This window comes from Sinohyriopsis cumingii, unplaced genomic scaffold (assembly GCF_028554795.1).
Source record: "Sinohyriopsis cumingii isolate HCF-2022 unplaced genomic scaffold, ASM2855479v2 utg001176l, whole genome shotgun sequence".
Lineage (NCBI taxonomy): Eukaryota > Metazoa > Mollusca > Bivalvia > Unionida > Unionidae > Sinohyriopsis > Sinohyriopsis cumingii.
In genome coordinates, this window is record NW_028315968.1 from 4,236,452 (window position 1) to 4,250,412 (window position 13,961).

Sequence of the window (13,961 nt, forward strand, 5' to 3'; positions counted from 1 at the left end):
TTAATTGCTATTGTAATTATTGAAAGATATGTGTATCAACAAATCACTGCTCCCTTGACTTAATATTATTGTTCTTTTTGACTTGGACCTGAATGTAGTGTGTCACAAAATCTTTGTACATGGCTAGTTTCACATTTTTTAATGGATCACCATTGATCATTGTACATGTCATGATTATTACTGATCATTGTACATGTCATGGTCACCAATGATCATTGTACATGTCATGATCACCATTGATTATTATGTCATGATCATTGTACATGTCATGATTACTATTGATCATTGTGCATGCCATGATCACCATTGATCATTGTACCTGTAATGATCACCATTGATCATTATAATGTCATGATCATCATTGATCATTGTACATGATTGTCATGATTACTATTGATCATTGTACATGTCATGATCGCCATTGATCATTGTACATGTAATGATCACCATTGATCATTATAATGTCATGATCATCATTGATCATTGTACATGTCATGATCACCATTGATCATTATAATGTCATGATTAATATTGATCATTGTACATGTCATGATCACCATTGATCATTGTACATGTAATGATCACCATTGATCATTATAATGTCATGATCATCATTGATCATTGTACATGATTGTCATGATTATTATTGATCATTGTACATGTCATGATCATCATGTGTAAATATGCATATCAAGAAATAAATTTGTTTTTAAAAAATTTCTTTGCAGTGCATGAGAGAAAATTATGAATACATCTAGTCATGGGATTTCATTGGATTGATATGAATCTTTTTGCATATTATAGCCATCATTTGAAGATGTTCATTTCAATAAACTGTTGTGCCCCTGCAATTTCATTGGGAGTTGTTACAATGATATGACATGAACATCCTATATGACTGTCTTATGGTGTTTATTCTGCCCTAAATTAATATGGTGCTGATCTGATGTTCAATATGGCCAACATATCTGCAATATCGAAAAGCTTGTTATTGCTTCCCCTGTGGAACAGACAAATCGTATTGGCATGGGGTCTTCACGTTTTATCATGACCCATTGGTCCCAAATGAAAAGGTGCTAATCTGATGCCTGATATGGCCACCCTAGCAGCTATATTGAAAACTTTATCGCTACTCATCATAAATAGATGGTCAATATCAGCATAGAATTTTCACTGAAAGACTTATTTTGATATCTGGTTGGTCCTAAATGACTGGTACCAATCGGATGTCCAGTATAGCCACTATAGCTACCATCTTAAAAATCTTTGTTATCACAACTCCTCTTGAATCAAAAGTAATATTGCCATAGGTGTTTTCTCCAGAAAACTTATTATGATGTCTTGGTGGTCCTAGATGAAAAGGGTGCTGCTTTCAAATCCTGTATGATGGCTAGAATGGCCTTCTTGACAATTTTGTTTTAGCTTCAGCTCCTGAATGGATGGTCATATCAACATTGGTTTTTGACTAAATTACTTCTTATGATGTCTTGTTGGTCTTAACTGAAAATGGTGCTGCATAGATTCTGCTCTTACTGCCACAGTGACCATCTTGAAAATCTTGTTAACTCTGCTCATGAATGAATGGTCACATAAGCACAGAACTTTTGCTGCAAGACTTCTAATAATGTCTGGTTGGTTGCAACTGAAAATGGAACTAATCTGTCTTCCATTGACTGACACAATAGTGATCTTGAAAACATTTTCAAAGCTACAGCTCCTAAACGGCTTTCAATATCAATATTGTGCTTACACCAAAATTCTTCTCATAATGACTATTTGGTCCTCAATGAAAATGGTACCAATCTATAATCCATTATTGCCACCATGGCAGCCTTCTTGAAAATCTTGTAGTTGTTACTTCTCTAAAATGAAAACTCATATCGACATTTTCAAGAATATTTTATGCACATGTCAGTCCATATTAACACTTGCACGCAGATTAAAGTCTAAATTAAAGTCTAATTATTTTAGTCAGACTATGCCTACTCTTGTCTTTTTTCTGATCTAATCACTTTCATTAACATAAGTTGGATTGTTTTGTCTTGTTAAAGAAACTTACCTACTTCCATTGACCTAAACGTTGCTAAAATTCATCGCATTTCAACCAAATGTATGTCAGTACAACATGTTCACTTCCTTGTGGCAGGAATTGTTCCATCAGGAAAAAGACAAGTAATGTGACATGACAGCGTACTGTTTTGCAGGTAATGTGACATGAAAAATTGTTTTGCAGGTAATGCAAAATGAGAGCATACTATTTTGCAGGTAATATGACATGAGATACTGCTTTGCAGGTAATACAGCATGATAGCATACTATTTTGCAGGTAATGTGACATGACAGAACACTGTTTTGCAGGTAATGAGAAATGACAACATACTATTTAGCAGGTAATGTGGCATGACAGCATATTATTTTGCAGGTAATTTGTCATGACAATATACTATTTTGAAGGTAATGTAAAATTATAGCATACTGTTTTGCAGGTAATGCAACATTGCTATTGAGATACAGACTGAAATGTGAAATAATAACGAAGGATACAGCTTTTGATAAGAAGTCTCATGTAAACAATACTGACAGCAGTTGTTCTGAAAGTAAAACACAATTATTGGTAAGTCACTGTAGTGTGATTATTGTTTTTCATGAAATTAACATTATCTTTTCTGGCAGGTTTCCACTATCGATGAGTGTAGGTAATTTTTTTCTGTCATTTCTAGCATAGAATATTCTTTATGTCATTTGATTATAGATCATTTTGTCCATGTTGAGCATAGATCAATACGTACAACTTTTTGACCATAGATCATTCTGTACATCAGAGCACAGATGATATAGTTTTGAGCATAGATCATTCTGTACATCAAAGCAGAGATGATTTAGTTTTGAGCATAGATCATTCTGTACATCAGAGCACTGATGATATAGTTTTGAGCATAGATCATTATGTGCATCAAAGTACAGATCATTATGCAGTTTTGAGCATAGATTATTATGTACATCAGAGCACAGATCATTTAGTTCTGAGCATAGATCATTCTGTACATCAGATCACAGATCATTATGCAGTTTTGAGCATAGATCATTAAGAGCATAGATCATGGTGCTTGACATTTTGTGCATTGGTCATTCTGTTCATCATTTTGAATGTTGATTGTTTTGTACATCATTTTGAAAATAGATCTTTTGATACATCTTTTTCAGAATAGATTATTATGTATGTCATTTTGAACATAGATCTTTCAATACATCTTTTTGAGAATAGATTATTATGTATGTCATTTTGAGCAGATATCTTTCAGTGCATCTTTTTGAGAATAGATTATTATGTATGTCATTTTCAGCAGAGATTTTTCATAGATGATTCTAGGCTACTTGAGATAAAATTCAGTTTAATTTGCATCTTTTGGACTCTGGCTGCATTTGTATTACACTCGCAACAATTAGCAAAGTTAATAATTTAATTTTCCTTCTTAGAAAATTTCACCCACTTTATTTGTTTTTTTTTTTTTTATTGGCACCACCTAATGTATGACAGGTTCCACTTATTCCATTTTAGGTTATTGCTTGAAGTCCTTGAAAGTGACCATTCATTAACAGCTGTACTGTTGTTTTGTAGGTGCTAAATGAAGTAGTTGTGGACAGAGGAAGCTCATCTTTCCTCAGTAACGTGGATCTGTATATAGAGGGAATGCATGTAACCACCATACAGGGAGATGGTATGCATCAGCTGACTAAATATCTGTGTTAATGCTGCCCAGTCTATATAAAGTAATTCTTTTATGTCCTGCAATCCAACCAACAAAGAATCCCAATAGTCCCACAGTTTTCTTTTTTGATGGCACATTTTTGTCTGCATCACACACAGGAAATGAAAGTTAAGTGCCTTTCCCAAGGACAATGAAGCAGCTGTCCCAGGCTGACCTGGTCAGGTATTGAGTATGATGCGGGCATCCATTGGATTACAAGTCTAATGCACTTACCACTGAGCTAGAACTGTTTCCCTTGAAATAATGGCTTATATTATCATGATCTTGGATGGGTTTAACAGTGAGAAAGATCAATGTATATTAATGATGTAATCTTTAGCCTTATTGGCTGGGCTTGTTATTTGTTTGGAAGCCATATTGTGATGCAGTTTTCATTGGAATATATACATACATCACCAGTATCTTGGACAGCTTTGACTGAGCTTGGAATATATGCATACATTATCAGTATCTTGGACAGTTTTGATTGAGCTTGGAATATATACATACATTATCAGTATCTTGGACAGTTTTGATTGAGCTTGGAATATATACATACATCATCAGTATCTTGGACAGTTTTGATTGAGCTTGGAATATATACATACATCATCAGTATCTTGGACAGTTTTGATTGAGCTTGGAATATATACATACATCATCCATATCTTGGTTGTTGATGTTGTAGGGTTTAACACCATTTTTCGGTACATGATAGGCTTTACATGGCGGCCAGTATAACTGGTGGAGGAAGAACCCTGGAAAACCCAGGGAAGAACCACCGACCAACGAGAAGCTACTGACAGGCTTATAGTATCTTGGACAATTTTGATTAAGCTTGGAATAAATGCATACATCATCAGTATCTTGGACAATTTTGATTAAGCTTGGAATATATGCATACATCATCAGTATCTTGGACAGTTTTGATTTAGCTTGGAATATATGCATACATCATCAGTATCTTGGACAGTTTTGATTTAGCTTGAAATATATGCATACATTATCGGTATCTTGGACAATTTTGATTGAGCTTGGAATATATACATACATCATCAGTATCATGGAAATTTTGATTTAGCTTGGAATACATACATATATCATCAGTATCTTGGACAATTTTGATTGAGCTTGGAATATATATATATATATATATATATATATATATATATATATATATATATATATATATATATATATATATATATATGCACATATATATATATATATATACACACACACACACACACACACATCAGTATATCGGAAAGTTTTGATAATGAGCAACATTCATGTATATTATATAGGTGATTTTGGATCTGATTGGTTGAGCCAATCAGGAAGCCAAATTTCTAATCTGATTTTGATCAAATTTGAAATATTGACTTATATGTTTAAGCTCTAGCATGAGTTTGATAACCATCAAGATATATGCATGTTATTGAGGTCTCACATCTGGTTGACTGAGGTTTTATCCTTTCTGGATGCAAGATTTCAAATCCATTTTTTTATCCGACTTGGAATATATGCTTTATGATCAAGGTCTTGGATAATTTTGATCATGAGCAAGGTATATGCATATTAATAAGGTGATCTTACATCTAATTGGTTGAATCTATTACCACTCTGGAAGCCACAATTCCATTATACATTTTTCAGATCTGGTTGAAGACTAATCTAGAAGTATGATGGGAACCATATCTGCTAATAGCTTTTCCTGTGTTCTCCAAATTTGTTGCAGATACATTCAAACAAAAAATTATATTGGTGGAGTATCATGTTTCCTTTGCAGTATGTTTAATAAGCAATAAATGTTAATTTCTTAGGATGTTATCAGTAATTGCCAATTCATTTTACCTGAACAATCTACTTATGAATGTTCATCACTCATGATGTTATTGGTAATTGCTAATTCATTTTACTTTAACTGTCTCGGGAAATCTTTGACTTTTTAGCCTTTCTACCATTAGCAATTTGCATTATTTGCAGACTTGCTGATAGTCAGATGGCACATAATTTCAGTTTAAGAATACATTGTTTAGATAGAAAGGTAACTTACCACATAATTGTTTGAAAACTTGAACAAAAATTAAACATACCAAAATGTTAGCCATTGAAGTGACTTAAAGACAATGGGCAGTTTGTTCATCACATCATATCTGTTATCGATTTTCATTTATTTTTGTACCAGCTGAATATTTTTACTAATTCTTGAAACTTTTTAAGTATAATTAGAAATTCTAGCTGATGTACAAATCATCAGTAAAATAATTTTTTTCTTCTTCAGGTATAATTATTTCCACACCCACGGGGAGCACAGCATATGCTGTGGCAGCTGGGGCCTCAATGGTACACCCCAATGTTCCTGCCATTATGATAACTCCGATATGTCCCCACTCCCTCTCTTTTAGACCCATTGTTGTCCCAGCTGGAGTAGAAATCAAGGTTAGTATGTGTATATATATATATATATAAAGAATACAAATCATATGGCGAATAACAGTCCTTTCAAGTGCACTGGATCCAGCGAGGGATCACGTGTGTCAGGGACTGATTAAGATAAATGCAATAAACTGACAACGAACAGTGCAAAACTAGTATCTAACTAGCCTAAGAGCTTTCGATTCGTACAGAGTCTTTTTCAGAGGCAAATACAAAACGTAGACAAGACAAACCAATAATTCAGAAAAACGTTTATGCTTACAGAACTTTACATGGCTGTTTTTACAGGAATTAAACTTTTTAACCATATTATATTATGTTTCAAATAGTTTATTTCAGTTTGTTATTAGAACATTGAAACTAAGCTGTTTAAACCAAGAAGACTAGAAAAAGACAGCCATGCACAAATAAAATTATCTTTTACAGACAACACATTTTCTTTTAAATAATTCTTTACATTTGCTTAATAACTTATGACTACTATAACAATGAAATATCGAGGATATAATTTGTGCTTACATAAATTCACATAAAATAACATATCGTTATGGCCTATTGATTTCTAGGTCAGTATGAATATTTTCCATTATCAGCAACAAGCTGAAGTAAACTAGTTGAAACATAATAAAGTTAAAAGGTTTAATTCCTGTAGAAAGAGCCATGTAAAGTTTTGCAAACATAACCGTTTTTCTGTTTTATTTGTTTCTCGTGTCTCTGTCTTATTTGCATATATATATATATATATATATATATTAATACAAATAATATTATCATACAGGTTACAATGACAGACTTGCATGACGACCTAGTAATTCATTCTCATCTTTTTACAGTCATTCCAGATTTCTGTGAAAGAAATCGAGGTATATAGGATTAAGTATGCATATAACACTGATAGAGTAGCATCATTTATTGGTAATGTGTGCTTAGTCGTGATGGACTATTGGGCACATGTGCAGGCAAGGCGATGGGTGCTGTTTACCCATGGACCTCGGTTCGAATCTCCATAGAGTGCAAATTAAAAATTCTCTAACCTATATGATAGTATTTGTATTAAAATATTTATTCTGCCTACTATTAGGCATTCTTCTGTAGAATCCAGGGATAACACTTTCTGTTCAGTCTGGTGTATATGTATTAGATTATCCCAGATCTCCCACTGTGGTATGTTCTTGCAGCTTGTTTACTCAGCTGGCTCTGGTATGAAATAGTTTGGCAAAAAAGTGTTGCAGTGCCATAAAGCACAAAATCCAGATCAAACAAAATACTTCCACCTCATCTTCCCTCAGTCTTTCTCCCTCAGGCATACTGGTGTATCCCACTTTTCCTGCCTTCATCAATGCCTGCATCTGTCTCTACTCTATTCATACATTCATTGGATTTAGGTTGTATATCACTTGTTGGTATGCACGACTTAATAGTGTACACAAGTTTGCTTTGCCGGTAGCTTCTTGTGGGTTGGTGGTTCTTTCCGGGGTTTTCCCGGGTTCTTCCTCCACCATTAATACTGGCCGCCATGTATAGCCTATCGTGTGCTGAAAAATGGCATTAAACCTTACAACAACAACACAAGTTTGCATGCCTTTTAATTTAAGCAATTCACTGCTTAATTTATGTTGTCTGACCAAGCCACAGAAAGCAAGGCTGACCTGAATGCCTATGTCCATCTCCTTCTGACCAGTGCTGTGACCTTTTACACAAGGAGCAGAATTACACTGGGTTCAGATCTATGTCCAGCTTCCTACTTTGTGTGGAGTGGTCCCCAACCTACCACTAAACATGTGTTTGTCACTTATGAGTCAAATAGTCCTGAGTTTTTCTACTTTGTTATAGTTGTTATTTTTAATGTACTATGCATACTGATTTATTACACTAATTCCAAATGAAGGTTATTAATTCTTTTTTAGAGGGGAATAATTATCATTTGTATATTATTCCTGCCATGTTTATCTCCCCTGGCAATATTATCCTTCATGTGTCATCTATCATGAATCAGCAGTTGCTTTCCTCAACTTCTTTTCAAAAGCCACTGGAGTGATTTCAGTCATGGCAGAGGGTATCTAAGCAGAAAATCCTTTCAAGTTTGTACAGTTGACACAGATCTTCTATTAAATATGACTGCTCTTAAAAATAAACTTTAAATGTCTTCTCTCAAAAACTACTAAACTGAAATTGAGCATGTATTTGACAGTGAATTCTGGCAAAGAAACCATTCAGACATATTAATATATATTCACCTTTTCTGATATCGCCACTATTACTGTGAACTGAAAAAGATTTAATGACTTTTTCCTCAGAAGCAGCTTAACAAAATGTGGCCAAAAATCTGTACAACTGATGGTAATCCCCTATCAAATATGGACATTTACTATATTGAAGGGTCCCAGGTGGCCATATGGTCTAAGGTGTTTACTTGTAGTAGGTCACTGACATCTCACTTCTGTCTGGGTGAATATGGGTGAGAAAGCTTGCCACTAGATTCCTTTTGTTGGTGGTTCTTTTCAGGGTTTAATCTGGGTTCTTCTTCAACCAAATATACTGACTGGAATGTATTGCCTATCATAAGATGAAAAATGTTGTTAAACCCATTACAACCAAGTAAACAAAAAAATCCCTAACTTGCATGTTCTAAAAAAATAAATATGACCAAATTGACAAAATCATCTGGCTTGAAGACCTTTTAAGTTGGTAAAATAATAATGCCAATTCACTATGAAATATGGCTGCCGTTATTAATAAAGACCTAAAAACAACTTCTCAAAACCCATGAACAGAATTTGACCAAGTTTGATGGGAAGTATCCTGATAACAAAGTTTGTGTCAGTTTTTTGCAAATGATGCTTATCTGTTATCATACATAGCTGCCATTACTAACCAAAAACTTTAGAATTTTGAATAAACAAAGCACTCTGGAATGAATGCCCTTCAATAACTCTGCTACCCTTTACTAATCAGAGAACTGTTAAATGACTTTTAGAAGAATTTGGATAAAATCTGAGCAAGTTTTACACCAGTTATAAGGGACCTTCAAATTTTGTACTTATGTGCTTATCCTCCATCAAATTTTTATACCATTAAAAAAAAATAGAAAAAGTTTTAAACAACCTTTTTCTTCAAAATCTTCTGAACAGAGTATGACCAGATTTGACGTAAAGATTCATGGCTTAAAATTCTTTCAAATTTGTACAAACTGTAGCCAGTCTGCTATCAAATATGACTGCTAGTAATGAATACAAGAAAACCCCAAAAAATAACAACTCAAAAACCACTGACCTAATCCAATGAGAGCATCCTGGTATAGAGTCCTTGCAAATTTGTTACAATGATGCCAGTCTGTCATCACATTTGTCTGCATTACTACAACAACCCATTTTAAAATTACATCTTATAAACTGTTCAATGGAATGCCTTGAATAGATTTGAGAAAAATCAGCATCATTCGAATTGACATTTCACGTCTGACAGCTTTTGCATTCAACATTTTGGTATTTAAACCCACTCATTTTGGCCACATTGTAAATTTATAGCACAGTGCAGTAGTGATCTACCCACATGTTAATCAACCCACAATTTATAGCACAGTGCAGTGGTAATCAACCTACATGTTAATCAACCCACAATTTATAGCACAGTGCAGTGGTAATCAACCCACACATTAATCAACCCACAATTTATAGCACAGTGCAGTGGTAATCAACCCACACATTAATCAACCCACAATTTATAGCACAGTGCAGTGGTAATCAACCCACATGTTAATCAACCCACAATTTATAGCACAATGCAGTGGTAATCAACCCACATTTTAATCAGCCCACAATTTATAGCACAGTGCAGTGGTAATCAACCCACATGTTAATCAACCCACAATTTATAGCACAGTGCAGTAGTAATCAACCCAAACGTTATTCAACCCACAATTTATAGCACAGTTCAGTGGTAATCAACCCACATGTTAATCAACCCACATATTCAGATAGACTCTTATTGTGCAAACATGCTCTTTTATTCTGTACTTTTTCATGCAGATAATGCTCTCTCCAGAAGCAAGAAGTGCAGCCATGGTTTCTTTTGACGGACGAAATCGGCAGGAAATAAATCTAGGAGACAGGTATATTAAACAAATATTTCCTCGTGATTTTAGGAATAAAGCATTTAGTTTATTTTCCATTATTCTGTTATAAATTCATGAGAACTGATTTCTTGATCACTTTGCAGAGAGTTTTCTAAAGAGCTGCGTGGCTGGTATCCTGCAGCCACTGTCTTTTGTAAGTCTGGATACTTTTTATGGTCTGAATTGATGTCTAGCTAGGATTTTTATTAAACATCTTTTTTTTAATTTTTTATTTTACCATTTACTTTTCATACAAGATTTTGGAATCATGAGCTGCATTTCATTGGAAGATCAGTTTGATGGTTTTGTTCGATTTGTGTGAAAGCATGTTTCAATGTCTGTGTAACATATCCATGCATGCATGATTTGATATCTTAAGTAAACATTGGTTATTTTGTCTGTTAAAGTAAGAAACAGGAATTTTCAATTCCAGTTTTACCTGTTTTGAAAACATAAATAAAAAGTGTCAGATTATTCTATAATTTATTTTTGAAATATTCCTCAAACACCTAGTTTGAAGTTGGACTGTTATTGATTATAAAAGAAGTGATCATATTTTTAAATTATATTTGCTGCATTAATACACATCATCTTATTTCTCAGATAAAAAGCAAAAAAATCCTAATCAGTGGGGTATTTCTACAGTCTTTGTAATTGCTGCAGATGAACATCAAATCCATTATGTCTTTGACATTTGGAATAAATATAACTTAGATTCATCAGTTTTTTATAAGTTCATAGATTAATGTCTTTACGCTAAATGATGTCACGAAGAATACTGTGTAAATAAAAGTACTTTTAGATTTATTGACATTCATTTTTTCACTTTTTGATATTACATGTGTTTGAAAACATTTTATGATGCTAACATGCTTATCCAGGTGATATTAAACAATTCTAGGGATACCACTTGCTTGAACCTTTGGTAAGGAAGAATGATTTTGGTGTCATGAAGTCAAAGATTAAGGTGACTGAAAGAAGAAAAATGTTTTCTGTACATTAACATTAGTTCTGCATGACAGAACTGGAGCAAACATTGATAGCTTCTACATTGACTAAAGAAGAAGTCTGTTGATTTTATGGTCTACAGCTCAGAAGACATTGTCACATGTAACAGCAAAGAAGAAAATGGTTTATGCAACAACAAAAACTTAAGTTATATACATAGAATTATTGAACATAGGGTTGGTGTATAATACACCATTCATGATACTCTTTAAATGAACAGTTATAAATTAGAGTGAAAATTATGTTGGGGGGTAAGCAGTGGAATGCTTGTGTGTATACAAATTCTCTCTGACACCAAAGTTATGCTCTTTCATGTATATTCTCCCCATTTTGCGGTTACTGCCATTTATGACCATAATATCTGAGCATCCTGTTTTTTGCAGTGTACGAATTACCACAGCTCAGTACCCACTACCAGCTGTATGTGCAAAGGACCCGATTGTAGATTGGTTTAACCGCCTGGCAGAGTGTCTTCATTGGAACATTCGCAAACAGCAGCACCAGCTTGATACAACCTCCAGTGCCTCAAGTGTTAAAAGTGTTGATTCCACAGAACAGAACCATGTTAATAGCTAGCAGTGTCTTTTATCTGATCTAACTCAATACCGTATTGTATATGTCACTGACGATGCAGTGTGTCATCTGGTATGTCAGTAATGAACATGACATGATTACAAGTTACCTTGATTGTGATCATGCAGTCTTATGATTGTCTGTATTGCTGTATTGTCTGCTTGTTTCCATTATTTCAGTATGCTTGCTCATCACAGGGTGTATGTCCTTTTACTTTCATATATTGAAAATTTCATGGAACGTCCCACAGGTTGAGAAGAAAGAGCTTTTAAGCCATTTCTGAGAACAGAACTAGAAAGCTTGGCAGGTTGGATATGTATTGGGACTTGACAGATAATTAGTACCAGCAGTGCTGCCACCAAGTTGTGAAGTTTTTACAAGCTCACAGGGCCATGAGGGCAAGGGAGTTTATGGTATCGTCATGTGTCATATATCAGCTGCAGTGCATCGTACATCAGCAGCTGCTAATTTCCACTTTTTCTCAAAATCATTTTAATTCAGCATCAGATATGGCTGCCACTGAGAAAAACCCACCCAAGAAAACAACTTTCAGTGACTTCCCTGAAATCACTGAACAGTATTTGAAAAAATTGGACAGCATTCTGGCATGACAGCCATTCAAGTTTTTCTAAATGATATTGATTTGACACCAGCTATGGCTGTTGTTACTCAAATAGAAAAACCTGTACCACTTTGGCAATTTTTCAGTATTAATGATGTCATTGTGTCCATGATGAAGTCCAACAGCATCGTTTGGCTAATTTAATTTCATGTATAATACAGTAGCAAGTGCATCTGTTTTATCATGTCATCAATTCGACATGTATATTTTGATTTGAATTTCATTGACAGATTGTCAGATTTACTTTACTAAAGGCATGGAATGATAAGGCAATCTATTCATAACATTGCTGAGACTTGATTGTATAAAGCATACCTAATAACTAGAATGAAAATAAGCAAGATATGCAGTTCGCTGTTCGTTTCTGGGCGCTTCATCTGCATCTAATGTTATCAGTGATTGAATATTGTGAAAAATAAGGAATAGGAACAGAGTAACTGTCACATGATAAAGTGAAAAATAAGGAATAGTAGCGGAATAACTGTTACATGATGATAGCAAAAAATAAGGAATAGGAGCAGAGTAACTGTTACATGATAAAAGTGGAAAATGAGGAATAGAAGCAGATTAACTGTTACAGTTGTATCATTTGTAAATATAAAGGCATTATTCTTTCAACTATTTGCCATGTAAATGCCTGAGTTTAGCCAACCATTTGTATCAGATCTTCACTAGGGCCTATACGATAGGAAGTAACACTTGCATGAATACACTTGGCTAATAATCTAACTTTGCTCATTCATTTTTATTTTTTAATCATCTTACCTCTAAGTGAAGATCAGTATGTATAATGGAATTGTAAGTATAGCTGACATTATGTCAGTAATAAGAACTATCATATCATATGGACTAGGGGTCTGCTGTTTATAGTGTGGGTGTTTCTGGCACTACAATCATATGGACTAGGGGTCTGCTGTTTATAGTGGGGGGGCTTTTTGGCACTATAATCATATTGATTAGGGGTCTGCTGTTTATAGTGTGGGTGTTTCTGGCACTATAATCATATGGACTAGGGGTCTGCTGTTTATAGTGTGGGTGTTTCTGGCACTATAATCATATGAACTAGGGGCCTGCTGTTTAACGTGTGGGTGTTTCTGGCACTATAATCATATTGATTAGGGCTCTGCTGTTTATAGTGCGGGTCTTTCTGGCACTATAATCATGTGGACTAGGGGTCTGCTGTTTATAGTGTGGGTCTTTCTGGCACTATAATCATATGAACTAGGGGCCTGCTGTTTAACGTGTGGGTGTTTCTGGCACTATAATCATATTGATTAGGGCTCTGCTGTTTATAGTGCAGGTCTTTCTGGCACTATAATCATGTGGACTAGGGGTCTGCTGTTTATAGTGTGGGTCTTTCTGGCACTATAATCATATTGATTAGGGGTCTGCTGTTTATAGTGTGAGTGTTTCTGGCAATATAATCATGTGGACATGGGGTCTGCTGTTTATA

General features: G+C 34.4%; 1 protein-coding gene across 2 annotated transcripts in view; it reads left to right on the forward strand.

Moving 5' to 3' along the window:
* LOC149772793 (NAD kinase-like) overlaps positions 1–13,237 on the forward strand; it is a 163,802-nt gene extending 150,565 nt beyond the window's left edge. For both annotated transcript variants that reach the window (XM_089947280.1, XM_089947279.1), the window contains 5 exons: positions 2,487–2,614; positions 3,620–3,719; positions 6,037–6,194; positions 10,220–10,302; positions 11,697–13,237. In XM_089947280.1, the coding sequence (XP_089803406.1) occupies positions 2,487–2,614; positions 3,620–3,719; positions 6,037–6,194; positions 10,220–10,302; positions 11,697–11,889 (662 nt within the window). In that variant the 3' untranslated portion in view covers positions 11,890–13,237. The remainder of the gene's footprint in view (positions 1–2,486; positions 2,615–3,619; positions 3,720–6,036; positions 6,195–10,219; positions 10,303–11,696) is intronic.
* Positions 13,238–13,961: the final 724 nt, after the last annotated feature.